The sequence below is a fragment of the Larimichthys crocea genome, chromosome VII (genome assembly GCF_000972845.2).
Source record: "Larimichthys crocea isolate SSNF chromosome VII, L_crocea_2.0, whole genome shotgun sequence".
NCBI classification, from domain to species: domain Eukaryota; kingdom Metazoa; phylum Chordata; class Actinopteri; family Sciaenidae; genus Larimichthys; species Larimichthys crocea.
This window is the reverse complement of record NC_040017.1, coordinates 22,954,644-22,974,946: the sequence shown is the minus strand read 5'-3', so window position 1 is coordinate 22,974,946 and position 20,303 is coordinate 22,954,644. Positions and strand designations below refer to the sequence as shown.

General features: G+C 38.8%; 2 protein-coding genes across 9 annotated transcripts in view; one reads left to right on the top strand and one right to left on the bottom strand.

Moving 5' to 3' along the window:
- Nucleotides 1–4,394, top strand: part of nbeab (neurobeachin b) — a 185,000-nt gene extending 180,606 nt beyond the window's left edge. For all 4 annotated transcript variants that reach the window (XM_027280396.1, XM_027280395.1, XM_027280394.1 and 1 more), the window contains one exon: nucleotides 558–4,394. In XM_027280396.1, coding sequence (XP_027136197.1) covers nucleotides 558–648 — 91 coding nt within the window. In that variant the 3' untranslated portion in view covers nucleotides 649–4,394. The remainder of the gene's footprint in view (nucleotides 1–557) is intronic.
- On the bottom strand, nucleotides 1,779–20,294 carry LOC104923290 (serine/threonine-protein kinase DCLK1). 5 transcript variants are annotated; one of them, XM_019259326.2, is made up of 17 exons: nucleotides 19,368–19,737; nucleotides 18,610–18,992; nucleotides 18,081–18,427; nucleotides 10,632–10,731; nucleotides 10,033–10,149; nucleotides 9,798–9,892; nucleotides 8,995–9,082; nucleotides 8,692–8,861; nucleotides 8,156–8,275; nucleotides 7,812–7,958; nucleotides 7,185–7,318; nucleotides 6,928–7,005; nucleotides 6,719–6,815; nucleotides 6,499–6,579; nucleotides 6,255–6,368; nucleotides 5,342–5,415; nucleotides 4,545–4,722 (listed from the first exon to the last, which is right to left on the bottom strand). In XM_019259326.2, exons 2-17 carry the CDS (start codon nucleotides 18,968–18,970, stop codon nucleotides 4,665–4,667), a joined length of 2,181 nt encoding a protein of 726 aa, XP_019114871.1. In that variant the 5' UTR covers nucleotides 18,971–18,992; nucleotides 19,368–19,737; the 3' UTR covers nucleotides 4,545–4,664. The 5 variants fall into 5 exon arrangements, with proteins under 5 accessions (XP_027136205.1, XP_019114867.1, XP_019114869.1 ...); XM_027280404.1 differs by lacking the exons at nucleotides 5,342–5,415; nucleotides 19,368–19,737 and adding an exon at nucleotides 20,188–20,294 and having other exon boundaries at nucleotides 1,779–4,722; XM_019259322.2 differs by lacking the exon at nucleotides 5,342–5,415 and having other exon boundaries at nucleotides 1,779–4,722; nucleotides 19,368–19,732.
- Between the last annotated feature and the right edge of the window lie 9 nt (nucleotides 20,295–20,303).

Genomic DNA, 20,303 nt, shown 5'->3' with positions numbered 1-20,303 from the left:
ACATCAAGAAGTAAAAATATTGACAAATCACTTCAATTAAATATTTTAAGAACCCTTATTTCATTACAGTAAGTTGACATTAGGTAACAAGTGAGCCCTGCGCCTGAACTCTTTTTTACAGAGGGGCATTCTGCTTCTACACTGTTCATTGTGTGTGAGCATTTAAGCCCTTGGGGTGTAGCAGTATAAGACGACCCTGTGAAATCAGCTGCTTTTCCTACATACCAGCCAGCCGTGGACACAAGAGCAAAGGGGTTGCAAAAAGACACTTGGGCTCAATAGTCCGTTTCAGTTGTCAGAAGAACCTGGTAATTTACTGTCCCAGCCCCTGATGACCTTTCAGTCACCACTGTGGACATTTTAACAAACCATTCATATGTATGAAAAAAAAAAAAAAACATTAATACATGCTGGTTCCTTGACATAAATACACCTTTGAAATATGAATACATTATACATAAAATCAAAACATTAAGATTAAATTGTTTTAATAGTTGTAGTTTCCGTTACATTTTGTTTATTTTCTGTTTTCTAACACTGGGTTTGTTCCTTTTCAGAACCCTGATCACAGGCATGGTCTCTGGCAGTATTGTAGCATTTAACATCGATTTCAACCGGTGGCACTATGAGCATCAAAACAGGTACTAAGTAGAGACAGAGCCACACAGCAGGAGGCAATTGTGAAGAGTTAAGAGAAACACCTACCAACCCCGTGATCGAGCTGTGTTGCAGAAGATCCACCGAGCACGGAGGAGATCCAGTGGGCTGGAAAACATCAGCGTGGTGACGCTAATCAAGAACAAGATGCACTTATGCGTTCATCTGGCCTCGTAAGGCGAACCTGTTGCTATTCGTCTGTTGCTGAACAATCTGGAAACACATTTTCTGTTGGTTTTCATGTCTTACCTGAGCATCAGCCGATGCCGAGTCGAACAGGTCTGTTGTTCTGGGCGAGGAGAGACTGAGATCAACTTAAGTTAAGACAGTTACACCGTTAAGTTAATGAAAACATAATGTAAACTTTTAGGTTCCTGTTTCAAACTGTGAAAATGCAAAACAAAATGAATCCTCTGTTAGGAACATTTATACAACATTTGTATGGCAGATACATATCTCACTTGGAACACTTTTATAGGACAAAAGTTAACTTGTAAATACGGGAAGTGTAAAGTGTTTCTTCTCTGTAAAGGCTGAGATAAAGATCTAAATGCTGTTAGACTAGCCATCATGTTACCGACATTTCCGTCACGCGAGCCATCTATAAATGTTCAAACTGTCTTCATTGCACTTCAGATATTAGTTGATAAGTAATACATGTATACGGCCATTGTTTGCTCATGGTTTGTTAACAGTGGTCAAATGTATGTGTATGTGAAAAGACAAAATGTTCATTGTTACTTTGTTGTGTTTGATTGTCTATATGGAAGAAAAGTCTAAAATCAGTGTGAGCTTAGTCCTTTGTGAAATTTGTTTTTGGTCATGATGTCAGCAAAAAAAAAAGAAAAAAGATAATGATATTTCCATACTTAATTAAATTTGATTTTGTTTATTGATGAAAAACAATTAAAATGAGCTACTGTAAAGGGGACATTTGAAACAGCAATCATCCGTCTTGTTCGTTTTGGTTTCTTTCAAAAACATATCCAGAGGATTAAATACCAGATTTATTGGATATTATGTCATGACTGTCAAAAGGTGTTTGTGGTAAAGCTGTAAGACATTTTGTAAAAGGAATTGTCATTTTTTAAGACATTCTACAATTGTTGCGCATCAGTTTTTTTTTTTTTTAGTTTGCCTATTTTTGCACAAAATGTTTGCTCGTCTGTTTTAAATCTGTGAATTCATCAACACCAGTTTATGCTGTAACAACAGGCATCGGTAAGCAATATTATGACTTCAGTAGCTAAAAAGGCCTGAGGAAGGTTTTTCAGCTGAGACGAAAAAAAATGATCTAATGAGGAACAGGATAGTCTTCCGAAAACAAAAAAAGACTATGGTCTATTTTTGGAGATATGACTGCATTTAAATTGTAGAAATGAGAAGGCTGTCGCTGTGAGCTGACAATTTGAAATGAACAAAAATATGCAAATAGATTTTGAGTTTGCATTCTGATTTTCTAGTGGTGCCACACGATGCCACCCTTACCCAAAGCTGAAGTTTTGCATGCTAGGAGCTCCCGAAGGCACTGGGTTTACTTTGTTTCCTGTTAAATCATTTTCATGATTGTGAATCAAATTAGTTTGACAAAAATCATTTTCTTAATGATGTTTAAATTAAAACAGTGTATTTTATTTTATTATTTTATTTGAAAAGTTATGGTTTATATATATATATTTTAGTTTGGCCAATTGTCTCTGCATATGTAAGCTTATGTGATTATATAAAAATTGATAACTAAATTCAGCTGCTTTCATTATTTTTGTCTTTTTAATAAAACTGAAAAACTTAATATTTCTAACCATATAGTATTTATTGAGATTTTACTTACTACACTGTGTGTAGACTGCAAGCATTCATGCATGCACCAACATAAAATGTGTTGATGTTACCCCATAATATGTCTAACTATAGCTCAGTGTATGCATGCTGTATCAGAAGGAGGAATTCATTTCATGTGTTTGATTATACTGCCACCTGCTGACAGTTACCTTCTGACTCATGGTAAGTCGCTGACTCACAAATTGAATCCTTTTTATTTCAAGGGGTTTTTTGTTGTTGGAAGTTTTAACCATATTTTTGTTCTCATGAACCAAAAAAAAAGTGTTTTGTTCTCATTTAGATCGTTTTATAACATCCTTACATTAACGGAATATGGATGAATATAATACAGCATTCACATTCTCCATCTGCTTCCACATAACACTGACATTCCCAGTTGTCTTCGAGTACCATTTTGTCAAACTGTATATAAACATTACATGTTTTTCAGATTATGAAAAACAGACAAACATTCTCAAAAAGTCACTATTACAACTTGCTTTCCTTGTGCTTTTTTGGTTCATTCCCTTCTAGTCAAAAACTTAAAAGCCCTTTTATAAGAAAATCATGACCATGGAGTGATGTTACATTTGTTTAAAATACCTATGTACAAGTCTTAACTCAGCTGTGGTATGACTATAGTCTGCCTTAAATTAACTGCATTCACCAGGACAGTGCGTACAATGACAACAGAAACTGTGTCATATCTGACAGGCGTATATCAAACAGTAGAAGACTGGAACAACTGATTTAGGATGCATATTAGTATACATGCAGGTTACAGTCTCTGATGAAGGGAGGAGGACATTCACATTCATGAATATTTGCTCTCTGGTGAACCAATGTATGAAGCGGTCAGAGGACCTCGTAGTCGTGTTTGATCGGTTTAAAAAGTCCAACAAAAGTCCTGACTGAATGGATAGATATTAAAATAACAGGTTTTACTGGAAGCACTGTTGTCTTTACCAACATTTGTTTCTTATTTAAGTTTGTGAGGGGGGAAAAAAAAATCCATGTTACACAAGAACTAATTGTGTCAGTTGTCTGCCAAAACGCCTGCACGAGATTCATTCTCACCCATTCCAGCATTTCAGAAGGACAGATTTAAAAATACTGTGCTCAATGGGCAGTACATCTAATTGCACTTAAATCCATATGGGCCAAGGCAAGACTTTAAAAACATGCAACTTACTACCAACTACACAGCACTGACATTCATCTGTACCACCACTGAATTACAACCACTCTCACAGACGTGACAAAAACTACCGTTTCAAAAACCATCCTCAAGCACACAGGTGAGCCGGACCAGCAACAGTCAAACATTAGCGCCCTCAATTCTCTTACAGAGGCAAGCTACTGGATAGCAGGACAATAATCATCCTACACAAATAAATGTGTTCAGTACAGATTATGCTTACGGTACAATATAGCAGCAAGTCTTTTCAGTTTATTAAGTCCTCTTAACCAGCGTGTCTAAAGGTTTACGCACCAGAATCATAAGTACCACAGCAGAGTAATCTAGAGGTGACTGTTAATGTTGTAGTGAATGAATTATTGTTTAACACGTGTTTGTGTTTAAATCAGTATGATAAGTGACAGGTACTGAACATGTCATATCACAAAAATCATGTAGAAGCTAAGGTTTCAATATTTTGCATTTAAACTTCCCATTAGAGAGCTAAGTGCTTCATGGAGTAGGTTCTGTTTCCTGCAGTAAACATTATGAACCAATAGAGGGCTCTAGAGTACTACAATGAACCACTGCTTGCTGTGTGGAAATAAGGCTTACAGTTTGGTGGCTTTTTTTTTTTAAAAGATAAAAGGCAGATATTAAAAATTGTTGCATGCTCTTAAGGTGTATTCTTCCGGAGACTAACGCATCACTTATTCTGATCAATGCATTTTGTAATTAATGTAAAAGAATTACTGAGACTGAGAAAAAAAAAATAGGTACAAGTAAGTTAGCAGTCTGTCAATGTCCAAGTTAGCAGACTGAACCCAACGTTTCACCCTCTCGCACTCTTCCATGGTGGTGCGGCCTCAGGAAAGCTGTTAGAAGGGAGAGGTGGGTGAACGGACAGTGTCAGCTGAACTCGGGGAATAGTCCTCAGACCCAGAGTTGAACTCTGCAGGGGAGAGGCCGAAGTTTGCACTGGCTCCATGCGGGACGTGGGGTGTAAGCTTCACATCCTGGTGGCGTCTTCGTCGGAAAACTTGCTTCTCTTTATCAAGTGCCGTGGTCTGAGAGAGAGTGTGACACAGCAGCTACTGTTAGGTTCTCCACAAGAGCATAGAGATGAGGAGTGGCATCCACTCAACCACCGAGTAAATGTTAAGTAAGCCGATGTTTGCATGCAGTTGTTTTGAAAAGCTGCTTTTGCCTCAGTAGTGTTCTCCTTAAAGTTCTTGTGACAAAGAAAGTTTAACTTTATGTTTTGACACAGCATATTAGTGCAGCACTCAACAAAAACCAGGAAAAACAGCAAGAGGCAATACGGTCTGCCAACATCAGGTGTGGGAATTCTTTGTGACAGCACTTCTTAGAAACAAACAAAAATTCTTTCAGCTTGTGAAAGAAAAATCCATTTGTTCAGTGTGTCACATGAACCATCAAATGCACTTAGCAGAACTTTTCTACGCATAATTTAATAGCAAGGTAGACCAGGCGAGAGGAAACAGCCACAGCACTAGTGGGATGAAGTAACGTGATAAAATAATGGATCTAATGAGGTAAAGAAGGGCGAGGAATGAAAAGGGCTTTGCTGCGGGCCAAGGGCTCTAACCCGTGGGGAATGGGAGATGGAGACTGCCAGCACTTTGCCATGGAAGCACTGCATATTAACGCTATGCTGTGTCATACCTTATCCAGTACAATCCTGGATGCTGGTTGTGGTCCAAAGACCCTGACCTCTGGAGGGTAAAGTCCTGGTCCGGCTGAGCAGAGAGAGACGAGCGCAACTCAGAGGATCACCTTGAACTTAAAGCATCACTGACCTGATTAGCATTAATCCACACAGCTTTAAACTTCTGTATATAACTACTGCGATGAGACGGGGAAAAAAAAAAAAAACTGGCAGAAAAATGTCATGTTACTGTCAGCTGACACTCTGAACTGTCAGAGAAATATTTCTATTTGGCAACTGACAGCTGAGTGTTACAAAAGCTAGATATGAGAAATGTAAACCGGCTCCCTCCCACCAATCGACCAGTAAAAAAAAAAACATCCAGAATATTTTATTCATCTTTCTGCCAATTGTAAAAGAAAGAGCTCAGCTTTGAGATCACATCTACCGAAACCTTAGTTATTGCAGTCCAACTACTGAATGTTATTTTTAAGATCCCTAACAGTGCTGACAGTCCATCTACAAGGGGAGAATGAGTGGCCAGAGCACACAAACAGGAGGACCTGGCAGCAAGAAGCAGATGGATGAACTGATGTGCATCTTATACAAAATAAAACAAAAAAAAGGACGGCTAATGGATTCATTTGCTGTTTTTCAAAAGCGGTCGATGCCAACTTCAACTTAAATGAACTTTAACAGTTGAAGGATGAAGATAAAACAGCCCTTTGCACACTTCAGCAGCGGGTGCACATGAGGAACACGGTGGTTCAAAATTCAAAACTGCTTGTTTTCAATTTTGAATGACATCCAAAGCGTCATCGTGAAAGCACATTCATAAAAAAAAGCATAATGTAATCTACAGATGCAGAGTTGCATGCAGAGTGTGTGTGTGTGTATGTGTGTGTGTGTGTGAAGCAGATCAGCGCTTACTGTAATGACTGACACTCCTGCTGTGGTGCTGTTGAGCTTGGGCCCGGTGTTGAAGTGCTTCTTGATCTTCCCAGCCACAGGCAGCTGGTGCTCGTTCACTGACACGCCATCCTCCTGGAAAACACAAAGAACAAAGCTTCAGCAAGTGTACCTGCTATATCACACTGCGTCTTATTTCTTAGCGGTACTTGTATGTACACAAGTGATTCCTGTGAAATGACTGACTTCAAAATGCTGAACTTACATTGACCCATGGATGATCGAGCACCTGCACAGCTGTGTACCTCTGATCCACCTCTACCTGCAGCATCCCAGTGATCAGAGCCTGAAAGAAAGACATGTTAGCCGCAGTATAATAACATAGCCTGAGAGTCGAGACACAGAACAACAGATCACTGACAGATTCTGGTGTTTCACATAGTGCATAACAATTGCAGATGAGGGGAGCACTTCCAGACACAAACCTTGGCAGTGTCAGACACATTGTCCCAGTATGGTGCAGGAAAATCAAGCAGACCCTGCAAAATCTGTTCAAAGAGAGCCTCCTGATCTTCACCGCTGCTGTAGACATGAAGAAAAGGATATTTTATAAAGATCAAACTCTATAAAGTAATGTGATTCTAACAAATGAATGTACTGATCAAAGTAAACCTCCTGATACAGTAGTACATACCCACGGAAAGGAGGAAAGCCACAAAGCAGTATGTAAGTGATGACACCAGCTGCCCAAATGTCAACTTTGAGGCCATACCTGTCATTGAAGAGGAAGACACCAGGTATCAGAGACACTAAGCACTTAGCAATAGTCCACAAGAATTAGTTTGGCAGTCTTTGATTGGGATTCTGGTTATTTTTTGTACCTTCCTTCACAGCAAATGCCATGATACTCATGTCTCAGATGACCTAGATTATGTAACTCCTCTGACTCACCCTGTCTCAGCGACAATCTCTGGTGCTACATAGGTGGGCGTGCCACACACAGTATAAAGGGGCCCATTAACCACGGTAGCCAAGCCAAAGTCACCGAGCTTCAGAGATTTGCTACCATCATGGTGTTCATACACCTGTGTAACACAAACACACACAATATAACGGAAAGTGAGAAAACACAAGCAAAGAGGTGACAATTTATATCCATTATGGTGTAAAAAGTACATAAATTAGCTTAATGAGATAATACAATGAAGAATCACTGAGTGCAATGACTTTACAGAAAATTTTACTGTAATGTAGATGTAGCAGACAGTTTGGGAAAGGTAAAGTAAAAGTATATAAAGCAACTGTAAATGGTCGGTCACGCTATATAATAAAATTGAGATTAAGGCTTAAATTGTCACACAATTGGTATTTTGTAAATGACAAGCCTAAAACAGAATAAACTACATTTGTTCAATTCAGAAATCTCAAGTCTTTTGCTTCTAAACAAAATTTTGGAATTAACAGAACTATAAAGCCATTTTAGAACGAGGTCAGAAGGTGAAAGAACAAGTGGATTAATAGGGAACACATTACAGTATGGCTTTATTCACAGTTGATACAGAAAGTGTCATTACTTACCAACAGGTTTTCTGGTTTTATGTCTCTGTGGACAATATTGAGGCTGTGCAGGTACTTGATGGCGCTTGCCAGATTGAACAGCATACAGCTGGCATCTCGCTCGGTGTATTTGTTAGAGGAGGTGATTGCATCAAAGAGATCGCCCCCCTGGAGAAGAAGAGTATTTGGGGTGTGAAAGAGTACCAGTCACTAGCTGAACTATGTTAAATCTCCAGCTGCATCAGCTGTTTAACAAACACTTTCTGTTCTGTCACAAAACAAAAATAATTTAGCTAAAATAAATGAACCGATTTAAAAAATACAACTTTTATGGCTTTTTTTAAGAATTAATAAATGTGTAGTACCTTAACCAACTCCATGACAAGATAGAGCTCGCTCTGGGTGTCCATCTCCTCAATTAAAAGTACAATGTTGGGATGTTTGACACGCCGAAGGATTGATACTTCACTCTGAATCATGTGCTCCTGGGTAAGAAAGAAAATTCATTCATTGGAAAACAAACACTGGATGGTGAAAAGGATTTTTATATATATGCATGTCACTGGAATTAATATGAGACTGTGGAGGCTCCTTTTCTGTCATTTCAGAGCAAATATGAAATAAACAAACAGTTCCAGAAATAAGTTGAAATCATTTTGTTACACCTTAACACAACTTTACGTTGTTCATCTGACAGGAGTTATTAAAAGAAGAAAGAAAAAAAGACCAAGATTTTAGTTGTTTTGTTAGGAAATAGCCCCATCTGCTGACCAATGAAGAAAATAGAAGAAAAAAAAAATCACCATTATTTACAGAAAACAACTTCTTGACAGTGAATTAGACTAAACTTTGTGGTCTGATGGTGATTATTATTATTATGATGATGCATAGGCAGCCTCACCTTCCCCCTGCATTTATTTTTGCTGATGATCTTCAGAGCGTACTCTCTTCCAGTGGATCTCTCCACACACTCTCGGACCACAGCAAAGTTTCCATCCCCTAAAGTTCTCCCCACTTTGTACCTCTCTGCTATGGACGCAGGGGCTGAGGGGTACTCATCCATTGGCTCAGCTGTGGAGCAAAACAAAAGAAGATCTATAATAAAAATATAAGAGAGTAGAACTATTAGCCTATGCATACCAGTTTTTATATATATGGTATGTTAGCACATGCTTGCAGTCTTTTCCCACTGTTTTTGTCTTACCTTCACTGCCAGGCCCATCTCCTTCATCCATTGAGCTACAAACCTTGGTAGAAGCTAGAGAGAGTGAAGAGCCACTGTGTTGAGATCCCTGGAAAGAAGAGACAACCACGGAGTGACACACTGATGCACTTGTCTTACACAAACTTCAGAGAAGACAAAGCTTGTAAAAATGTGATTACAGCCAGCTTACACAAAGCCTATTTGTTCCACTCTGCCAGCCATGAGTATGCAGTTTGAGATTAGATAGAAATAAATCAAGCATGGTGAAACATTATATTAACCTTTCCACCAGCTTAAAGACTGGCATGTGGCTGGAAAAGGGATTGAGAGAAAGTAATATCCTCTGCCCCAGCCACAATACCAGCCCCACCCAGCCTTATGATTAATTAATGATGGCATCACTGACAACTGGATTTTGCTCCAGAGTTAACTGTTCTTTGCAGTCTCAGAACTTGCACAGCAAAAATGTGCTGCTGCAGTACTGATGACATCATTCAAAGGATAGCCCTGAAGCTCCATAATATGTACAGACAGTATGTGCTGACAGAGGGAACATGATGATGTTCCAGAAATCAGAAACATCTTGTATGAGCTGATATACATCTGCACACATACACACTTTTAACCTTTAGGAATATAAACAGTAGCAATATTCCTGTCACATTACTGTGCAACAAAAACAAATAGTAAGGTCAATGTATATCTAGAGTAGGCTCACAAAACATTTCCCAGTCAGAATATTTTATTAGAATACTTTTATTATTCAGTGATGACTCATTTACAGGAACATCAATTTTTATTACCTGTCGTCTTCTGAGGCTTGCAGGACTGGTTGGAGAGGGGCTTGGAGACTTTCCAGATCGAGGTGTGGACAGCTGACTGCCTGCAGTGCCATTAGCTGTCAGTACAGAGGAAATGAAAACAATAAGATTAATGATAAAACACTGCAGGATAAACCAAAGTGTAATGTATGTTTTAGAACAATAGCACTGCCTTTGTTTCTTTGTGTTGAGACATAACAGACACACACGCAATTACCTGAACCAGGTGATGACGGAGACTTGCTCCTGCGGGACATCCCGCCACTTCTTGGAGAAGAGCGACCCTGCAGAGAGGGGAGCCGACCGTACGATGCAGATTTTGCCACCCTGCATTCTACAGAGAAAGAAAGGAATGACATAAAAACGTCTGCTGCTGCTGCAGCAACATTTTTCCAAATGAGATATTAGGCTACCATAAGTCTACCTTTTTCATTCAGCTTCTAGTCTAGTCTAATTTTACATTTGAAAAAAAAAGGAACACACACTTTATACTGCAGCAATAAAACTAGGTCAAATGGATGAATTAAAGAAGGTAGTGAGAGTGTCCTTCATATCAACTGTATTCAAAAGTGAAATGTGTATTTCAATCAAGGCTCCTCATCACACAAGTATAAATACTATAACATCATTTCACTGAGGTTTTCATCGAGAAGTCATTTTTATAAATGAAAGCCTTGGCCATCTGATCTCCAGTATGTGATGTTATACAGACTTGCTCAGTTTGCTAAAGTCTGGCCTAGATGCATTTTAAACACAAAGATTCGTAGCGAACAAAGAACAGAAGAGAAAGTCCAGACAAGTACAAAGTACACTTACCACTTTCATCCAAATTGAAGTCATCCTGATAGCGGAACTTCTCAGGACCACAGGCAAAGAATATATCATCATCCCCAAAAAAGTCCTGAAGGCAGGTGATCTGGAAAAGATGGAGACGTTTCTGTCAGTTACGGTACAAAAACAAGTTTAATAATATGTAAAATGTACTCTCTCTGACCCACAATCAGACCCACAGACTGACTGTTGCGGCACTCCCTAGCCAGTTTTGGACTACTTTCAAACTCTGGAGCATCTCGGAAGAGATTCAGTAACCTTTCAGAGTGTAAAGGGAGTGACCCGCACCCCCAGAAACACCTAAGGGAAGGATAGTTTTAAGACAGAGCATATTTCCACAGCAACAATGACATCTATATAAAATATACTGAATGAAATATCATGCTCTCATGTGCAACAATCATCAGGCTGGTGATCAGTTAAAAAAAGTAGTGCGAGTGGTTTCAATTAGCTATTATATTTTGTTTCTACAAATTATTCTAACATACAACATATACTGTACTGTATAGTATACATGGTACTAGATATTCTATGTCAAAAGGGTCACAAGTCCACACAAAGACGCCATAAACATAATTTTAATAAATTACTTTTTAAACCTTGTCCTTCTGATTAGTTATTTGGGAAAATCTTCCTATATCGTCATTATATAAATGTCAGCCAAGTTGCACACATATACTTCAAAACAATATTCAGGTCATCTCAGTGTAGAAAGAGAAAACCTTGCAAGAAATGCCACTAAGTTAATCATATAGGACTGCAGTGGAGCAGGCGCATTATAATTGCATATTCAAAATGGCCAAAGTACAAAGAGGAAAATAATTGCTACCGTGTGAACAGCATATGAATAATGAATTTAACATTTTAGTGCATCAGCGTGGCTGCATATGAAAATATCTATGGTAACTGCAAAAAGAAGAAAGGCTTCTTTTTAACCCGTTTATTCAGACCAGTCAGTAATTTCTTTCATCCCTTGTGAGAGATTAAGTTAATTGCTGTCTATTGCATTGGGCTATTCAATATAAAAAAATTAAAACTTGTCATCCAATTATGGAGCGAAGAAACATCAAAGACACACAGTTGGCATATTGTTCCTTAAATGGAAGCAATTACACAATTTACAGCATCATTTGACCCAAATCTGATATGTGACGCCATAAATAACTTGAGGTATTACAAACTGAATCCACAAAACAAAACTAAAATCTGAAACTGTTATACTTTGTATTAAATGGTGAGAGGTTAAATGTCTTAAAACCTTTGTTAATAACCTCATCATTCAATCTCAATAGAGAGAAATATAAATTATAATCTCTTCACTTCCGCTACAAAGCAAAAATAGATGACAGAGCTGCTGCATCTGCTGCTCTCATTAATACAAAAGTGCATCACAGTGGATGCACTGTCATTAATAAATGAAGATGCTCATGGAGTCCTGACCTTCTCCTCAAAAAGGTTATTGATGTGCTTAACTACAGCAGTGTGCCAGAGAACGAAGAGCTCCACTTTTCATTTTCTCTACAGAAGGGTGGACTCAGCAAAACCTCTGTCAACGAAAATGTGATCCCAAATTGATATTGCAATAGTTATTAAGTGGAAATCAACTTTGCATTAGCTGTCAAGTTAGATGTGGCTGATCATGAATGACATTTCATTTATAGATTATGGATGCTGATATTAGTAGTACTTGAAAAGCTTGTCACTTAACATGTAATGATTGTGTTCTTACAGTACATGTAGTTGAAGGAGCAAAGTTAAGAAAAAAAAGAAAGAAAACAGGATAGCTAAACCTCAAGCATCTAATATGTACATACATTATTCATCGTCTCATCATTAAGAACCATGGTGAGTTCAGCAGGAGTCTAATAAGATGACCTAAGTGCTGAGACAGAGGTCAGACAAGCCACCAAAGCCTGTCAACCCGACTACCCTCTAACCATAGACTAAATGTTATGTTACCATTGTCCTTAGTTATGATGACTTAGCTAACCCTAACCCTTCCAATATTCACCCTTTAAAATAGTCAGCAGGTGAAAAAAACAGTATAAGCAGCTTTGATATTCTTCCTTCATAATAAAAGAATTAAATGCTGGATTATCCACCAAACAAAGGGACTAGTTTATCAGTACCTTGCAGCACCTACCTCCAAACAGCCAAAGGTCATTCAGCCATTAATCTTAAAATAAAAATTGCTCACAGGGGGCAGGGGGGGGGGGCTTAATATGGCCCTTTTCTCTGCAGTGTCTCCAACTCCGACAGCCCCTGGCTCCCACCCCTCCTCCAAAAGAGTGAGAGATCCCAAAGGGGAGGAGAGCTGCACAGCGCGTTGCCAGGGCAACCAGACAGAATCTCAGATGAGTTGGAGATGATGAGAGGGACACGGCTACTTTAAGATCTGCTGTGAGATCCTATCTGGAGCACCGAGCAGTGCAGAATGCAGGAAACAGAACAATCTCACAGTTAGTCTAGGTAAGAGGGAATAACATAGAACAACGTGATGTGGTGGATTCAAATCTGGATTCAGACATTTGGTGGCTGTCACCCCAGGTGACTCCCAATCTAGCTCTTAAAAAAATTACCTAATGTTAAATGTTGAAGTTAAAATTAGTAATAAATTAATCTGAGTAGAAGGAAGTGACATTATTCCACAATAGGATCAGATTAAGAATGACAAAACATGCTTAGATTATGCTTTCTGTAAGATCTCGAGCCAAATGTAACTCAATGATTTTATTAGACACTATTTTTCATACGCAACGTTTGAATAAAAGTTACATATTGTTCATCTTAAATACTAGGAAGTAGGAAAGTAATGATAGGAGCAGTATAATTAGGACAACTGTGAATCTGTTGCTTTATTGATTACTTATGCCTGCTGGCTCAGTGACACAGCAGCTCCATCAGGCATACCATCCCCCCCCACCTAACACATACACAGGCACAAACACTCCGTGCAGTCCAGGAGCATCCTGTGCAAATATTGATTTCCTAAAGCACAAGCTCCTGACAAAAGAAATAAAAACACAATGGGAGGTATGCATGCCACATAAGATAATCAATCTGAGCCATGGTAAAGACCATAGATTACACAAAAGACATGAGCGGCGATGAAACAAAGCTCTACCAGTGGACAGGTGGTGCTCTCCAGGGTGCTGAATCACCCCTTTGAAGTGGAAGACTGAACATAGCAGCCAGTCGAATGACTCTAGTTCATTTTGCATGAGTCCGTTTTACACTGTAATAATTAATTTTCTGGAATCACGGCTTAATTATTTGCTGTAATTAAATTGTTTTCCCCATCAATCTACCGTAAGTCCACATCCTCAAAAGAATCCATGAATCCACTAGAATGGGAGAATGAGGAAGCAGTATATTCTCACAGACATACAGTACATAATCCGAGGTTCAAATTAGGTCGGCAGCACAATTTTGTGACATAACTTAAGCTATGCTGCAAAGACAGATGAGAGCAATAACTGCCTCAATAAGTGCAAGGCAGCATTATGAGGACATATGTAAGGACACACCCACAGGCACAAATTAAAGATATGCTTTGAGCCAACACTAGCTCACACACTTCCAGCATTCCTAATCATAATGTCTTTGTCCTGAGTTTTTTATTTTTAGCCATTTGTTCCAACAATGTCTAACTATGACTTTCAGCTGCAGAAAAAAAAAAGACCAATTTTCCGAAAAGGCTTATTTACTGACATATATGAAGGACTGATGCAAGAAACAATCATGATATACTGTGCCAACATATGTAAACATCACATCACTGAGAATCATGAAATATTAACTCATTCACTAATGACAATTAACTGCAATGAAAAATTTAACAAGTATCTGCACAATAAATGAATGCACAATACAGCTCACAGGATAAATTTGATATGCCATAAAGTTTCTGCAGTATTCTAATTTCTGCACAACAATAACTTTCACAGCTCAAGCATCAGGACAAAAAAGAGAACAACACAGAAAATTTCTTCTCCGTGCCAAATGCAGTGGAACACTGAGCAAGCCACTGTTCTGTGTTTAACAGCCAAGTCACAGCAGTAGATATGAGAAAAGCCAGACAGCCTCTATATCTCCTTCATCCCTCTTTCTTCTCTTTAGTCACAGCGAGAGGTTTAAAAGTGGCAGGATTTTAGAATGATTTCTCCCAGCAACAGCAAAAAGTAACTAAATTACTACCAATAGTATTTTTCTTACATTAAATAGCAAGAAAAGCACTATCCACAATTCACTATACTACATTCGGTCCAAAAGTAGTTGGTCTATGATGATGAATAAATTAATAACACATTTTAAATATAAACTATGTCAGGCCTCCTACAAAAAGGTAATTGCTTTTATTTTACTGCCACTGATTTGCAGGGAAGCATAATGTGACCATGAGTTTTAAATTACTTTGTGGAACACAACTGATTTCTCTAAAAGGCCACATAGTCACTATTTATCATGCAGAAATGACATCTGTGGTATGAGTAGAGTAGAGATTCATTGTTGAACACACCAAACCAGAGCCAGTCTCAAGGTCAACATGACAAAATGAAAAACATAAATTAGGTTTCTCTCTCTCTCTGGTATAGAGCGCAGCATGAATCTCATAACATCTTCCACGCTGCATCTAATTTCTAAAGCATGAATGGGCCGTTTATCACATCTACTGATCTACTGAAAACGTAACCGTGGAGAAGAAGCCCTCGCCTTCTTTGCTTTGTCAAGCCAGGCTCTGTCCTCGGGTGGCTGAGTCAACATTTATTCCAGCAAGAAGTGTTCACTAACGGCACAGAGAAGTTAGCGGTGTGCATAATACAATTACAGTACTGAGTCATATCCTTTATAGTGGGGCCTGGAATGCCATGGGGTGAGTCTGATCAGACACAGTCATGCAAATATTCTCTGCTACATCCCACACACACATTAAAGCAAGGTTACACCAGGCTATGGCAAGTTTTTTCCTCTCATTTGCAGGGTGTCTGTTCCTTTATTGCTTTCTCTCTACCCTTTGGTTGTAATACTGTGCACTGTAATACAGTGCTGATGATGTTTTATCAAGTCATCTATGAAGTGCAGCCCCAGATCATTACCTTGTTGTATCCATTTGGTCAAATTAAACCCCACTCTCATGGCAGAACACCATTACAGAGTGACTCAGCAGTATGGAGGGATTACAGCCATCAAGCAGAGCAAGCCGCTAAGCAGATCCATTAATAGAAACATGAATCATGTGTTCAAAATAGATGTGAATAAGAGAAGAAATCACAAAAATCATTTGCCATTTCAAGAGGGATGTGTGACTGAAATTTACAAGACTGATAAAAGAAATACAAACCCGGGAGTTATACCATTTTAAGTAAATATCTAGGCAATTAAAGTGACTGTGTGAATTAATTGTTACCACAGTCATTGTCTCAGGACCAAAACCACAAGCAGGTCATTTACCAAAGGTTAAACACCCATGAAAACAGGCCCTTTGATGCCAACGGGGGCTTATTTGGCCATCTGGAGTCCCAACATGGAGAAAAAGAACAGAAACTAGAGCACAGGGCTGCACTGCCAAGCATATAACACATCAATTTATTATTAAGGGATAGATCACTAAAAACCACTAAACTAAAAAAGCAAAGTTATCTAGCATTTACTGTGTAGCAGACAGAACCATAGAAACAAACTGCAGTTTTCATCGCCAAACAATCCGTATTCCTAAAATAGTTTGGAGGATTTGTGAAGGCAGATTTGTTTGTTGGTGTGAAAATCCCCAACTGTTCCCTGTACACATCATCACAGAACGGGTCCTATCCTGGGATTTTACTTCAGCCATGTGCTCCTTCTTCCCACCATGTGTATAATAATAAGGCTGACAGACCAAGCACCGCATCTACATTGTGAGCCCTCTCACACTACACCTACAGTCCTGACATCACTACTGCACCGCTCTGCCGCAGAGGCTGTTCCTTAGCAACCAGCCCTGGAAACCATGTCACCATAGAAACCATCAAAGGGAGGAAAAAAAATTATACTTTGTGATAAGATTACTAATATACAGGGAAGGTGAACAGGTTTAGTTTGAAATCTCATTCTATTTGTAGTCAAGTCTTATAAAGCAAATCCAGCATACCTCATAATTATGAGAATATACACAAGAATGTTGATTAATGCAACATATGGGTAAATTGTAGTGACAAACGAGAATTATCAAAGTTACTAATAGTAAATAATGACTACTGCCCAGGAAGTTCCATTAAATGCATAACAATCATAACAAATAAAAATGCAAGCAGCTTCTTATGCAGGCGCCAAGACAATGATCAGATTGCCTGTCCGGTACCATCTTACTAAGTGAATATCATTCAATAATGTGATACTGTTTGGAAGGAATATAACATGGAGTCCTAGAAACCTATTTCTCGTAATACATTTAGCAAATATTCCCAGTTGGCTTTGAACCTACTGTGCTGTCTCTCTTTGGGTAAGGAGGCAATTCTCAGAGAGGTGAATGAGGAACAGAACAGACCACCTCCAATGTCAGAGGCAAAGTCCTATATTTCATATAAAATCTCAAAATTCAGTCACTGTGCTAGATAAAACTCAACCTATGTCGGTCACTAACGTGTATCAAGTCTTTCCTATGTGAGATACAGTATCACAAATTAAGATAGAAGGTGGAGAGAACAGTTAAAATAAAACAAAATAATCATCTCCACAGCCAAATGTATCTTTGTACTGCACACAGTTGCATAAAGGTCATGACAGTCTCCTTTGACTTCTATCCAATAAAAGCGTCCTTCCCTCTTTCACTCGTGAGCGATTGACGTATCATTGGTGGAGAAAAAGACATAAGATAGTGGTATTCTGAGGAATAAAGCACTTGGGGTTGTCCTGGCTGCTTTGATCTATGACTTTTAAAATCAAACAATGAACATACTGTAAACAAAGAAACTAGAATATGGGCTACATAAGTGGGTTACCATCTTGTAAAATGCATGCAGTTCAGCTACACCAAAATGCATGCAACTTTGAGTGCTTTGAATGACATGGTTGTGTGGTATGCAGTTCATACTGTAAGACATACAGTATAAAAAAATCCGAGTTAAGAGGAACACTGAAAGTCATGCAAAGACAGATGATGGGATGATGTCAAGGTGACTGTTTAACTTAAGGGCTAGATAGGATTCCCGAATGAAGTGTATCATATTATAGTGTGCAGCTATAAAATTTAATATGGGCTGGGTACTTCATAGTGGCCATAAGAAAGTAATATTAGAGCCAGAGCTGACCTGTCATTACATTAATGACAGTGCATGTCACAGAATATTTTATCTATGCTCTTGTATTTTCAGCGTTTTGAATTTTAATCTTCTCCAGTGTACCTTACTTGAAAATAATGAAAGCATTAGAAAAGGTCAGGTTCACAGAAACACCTACCATCTTGCCGTCAACAGTATATAGCCTCTTGACGACACCAGAGTCCAGCTTAATGGCATCTGTGATGTCAGTCATGACTTGCTCAAAGGAGTGGGCAGTCTTCTTGTTGAGCAAGATCCGTACGGCCTTGCGAGGCTTGACTCCACTGCGGACGATGGTGACCAGCTTGGGCTTAATAAAGTCCTTGCTCTCTCTGGTTTCTTGGAATCCAGCCTTGGCACTACCGAGGGAAGAAGGATCACGGATGGACACAACAGTCCTAGCACCAACTGACCAGTTAGGATTTACATTCTTTGTGTACTCCAGCTTCTTGTATGGCTCTATGGATGCACAGACATAGCTCTCTCCTGCAGAAAGTCAAGACACATGGAAAAAAAGATTATTTGCCAACACAAAAGCACTAAAGACAGAAAAGTGCACCAGCTACTCTACGAAGACGTCATGCGTTTGGTTCTACACCAACCAATCTCATCATTACTCATTATAAACTAAATAAGTGGCAAACTTACAATTCAGGGACACTACTCACCTTCCACCAGCTGGTCCATGCTGGTGATCTTTGTTGTCCCATCAACAGTATATATGGTCCTCACCCCTTGTGGCAAGTTGACATTATCTGACAGAGACCTTGTGAGGTCAGCCAGGAGTGCTTCTATGGACCTGAATCTCTCCTGAGAAATGGCATACACAATCCCTTTGAAGTAGCGGTCTCCATTGCGGTAGAAACGAATCTTCTTGGCCTTCTTTTCTGAGATCAGGGCTTGCAGTGTCCTGGTTCTGTACAGGCTGCAGTGAGCGCTATGAGTGGGACTGGGGAGCCCATTTCCTCTTGAGCCCCTTCGGGTATATCTCTGAGCTTTGTCCCGCTCATCGAAGTGCTCCAGCTCCATGACTGTGTACTGCTAATATAACCTAAAATAATACAAAGGAGAACGCTTACTACTGGAATAATTGCTTAAACTTCAACTTTCATAATACATGCGAGAAATCAGGCTCTGTGTCAGTCTAGTTGATACAAGCAGTGATGCTGCTATTGCTGCTCATACACACATTATGGAGTAACATGTCACACCCATTTCATGCACTCTGCCGTTTCTCAGTGCAAGCTCTGTAGCAATGAAATGCACATGCATTTGCAATGTATAGTGCAAAATAAACTATTAGCCTGTTTAGAGATCTTGTCTGAAAGCTTATTGTAATAGGTGGACGATTAAAATCAATATATTACATACAAATACAGCGGTATAGAACATATAGATTTCCTTGTTCTGCTGCAATCGCTCTTACCTTTGAGGTGAGGTGAGGACAGATGCAGTAGACAATGTATCTGCAGGCGGAACTTCTCTTTCAATGAATCATTTATTCATTTGATGCCTCAGATGAACCATGCGTCCCTTTGTTGCCCTGTGATGGTGCTCAGCCTGCCTGCCTGTGTGCCGTGTGTCTATTCTGCTGTGTTCACATGCAGAGAGGAGGAAGGGCTGTAGCCGGTGTCCTCCACCCTCCCCGTATTTACTCCTCTGCCATTGCAGTGATTTACACCGGACCGCTCGGCTGTCGGCGTTCCTCGTGCACGCTGATGTCAGCGCGCTCCCCGCATTGTGCGTGTTTTAAATGGTGCGCGTTCACGTTGAGGTTGACCTGCTTGAATAACCTCCTCCATAATATATATATATATATATATATATATATATATATATATATATATATATATATATTTTTTTTTTTTTTTTTTTATTATTATTTTATATTTATATATATATACTTATTTTAGATAAGATAAAATAAAAATATTATATTTTAATTATATTTATATATATATATATATACTATATATTATATATTTTAATTATTTATTTATATATATTATATATATATATATATTTATATATATATATATATATATTATTTTAATATATATAATATATATATATATATATATATCACTAATTAGCTCACAATCTCAAAAGGGCGTTTAATTATCTTAAAACTACCACTCCGGTTGTTTCTGGTTGGCTGGCCCATAGCAACAACACCTTTCAAGTTGGCCTTACTTAGCCAGCAAACTGCATGAAATTACATATTTACTTTTATTTAATTAACTTACCATGGTCAATACTAGTTGACTAACATCAGCCACTAAATCGTAACTTCATTATCAGCTACCTGCTCGGGTTACAGGCTGAGCTAACGCGCCTGTATACCTGAGCTGTGCATTGTTTG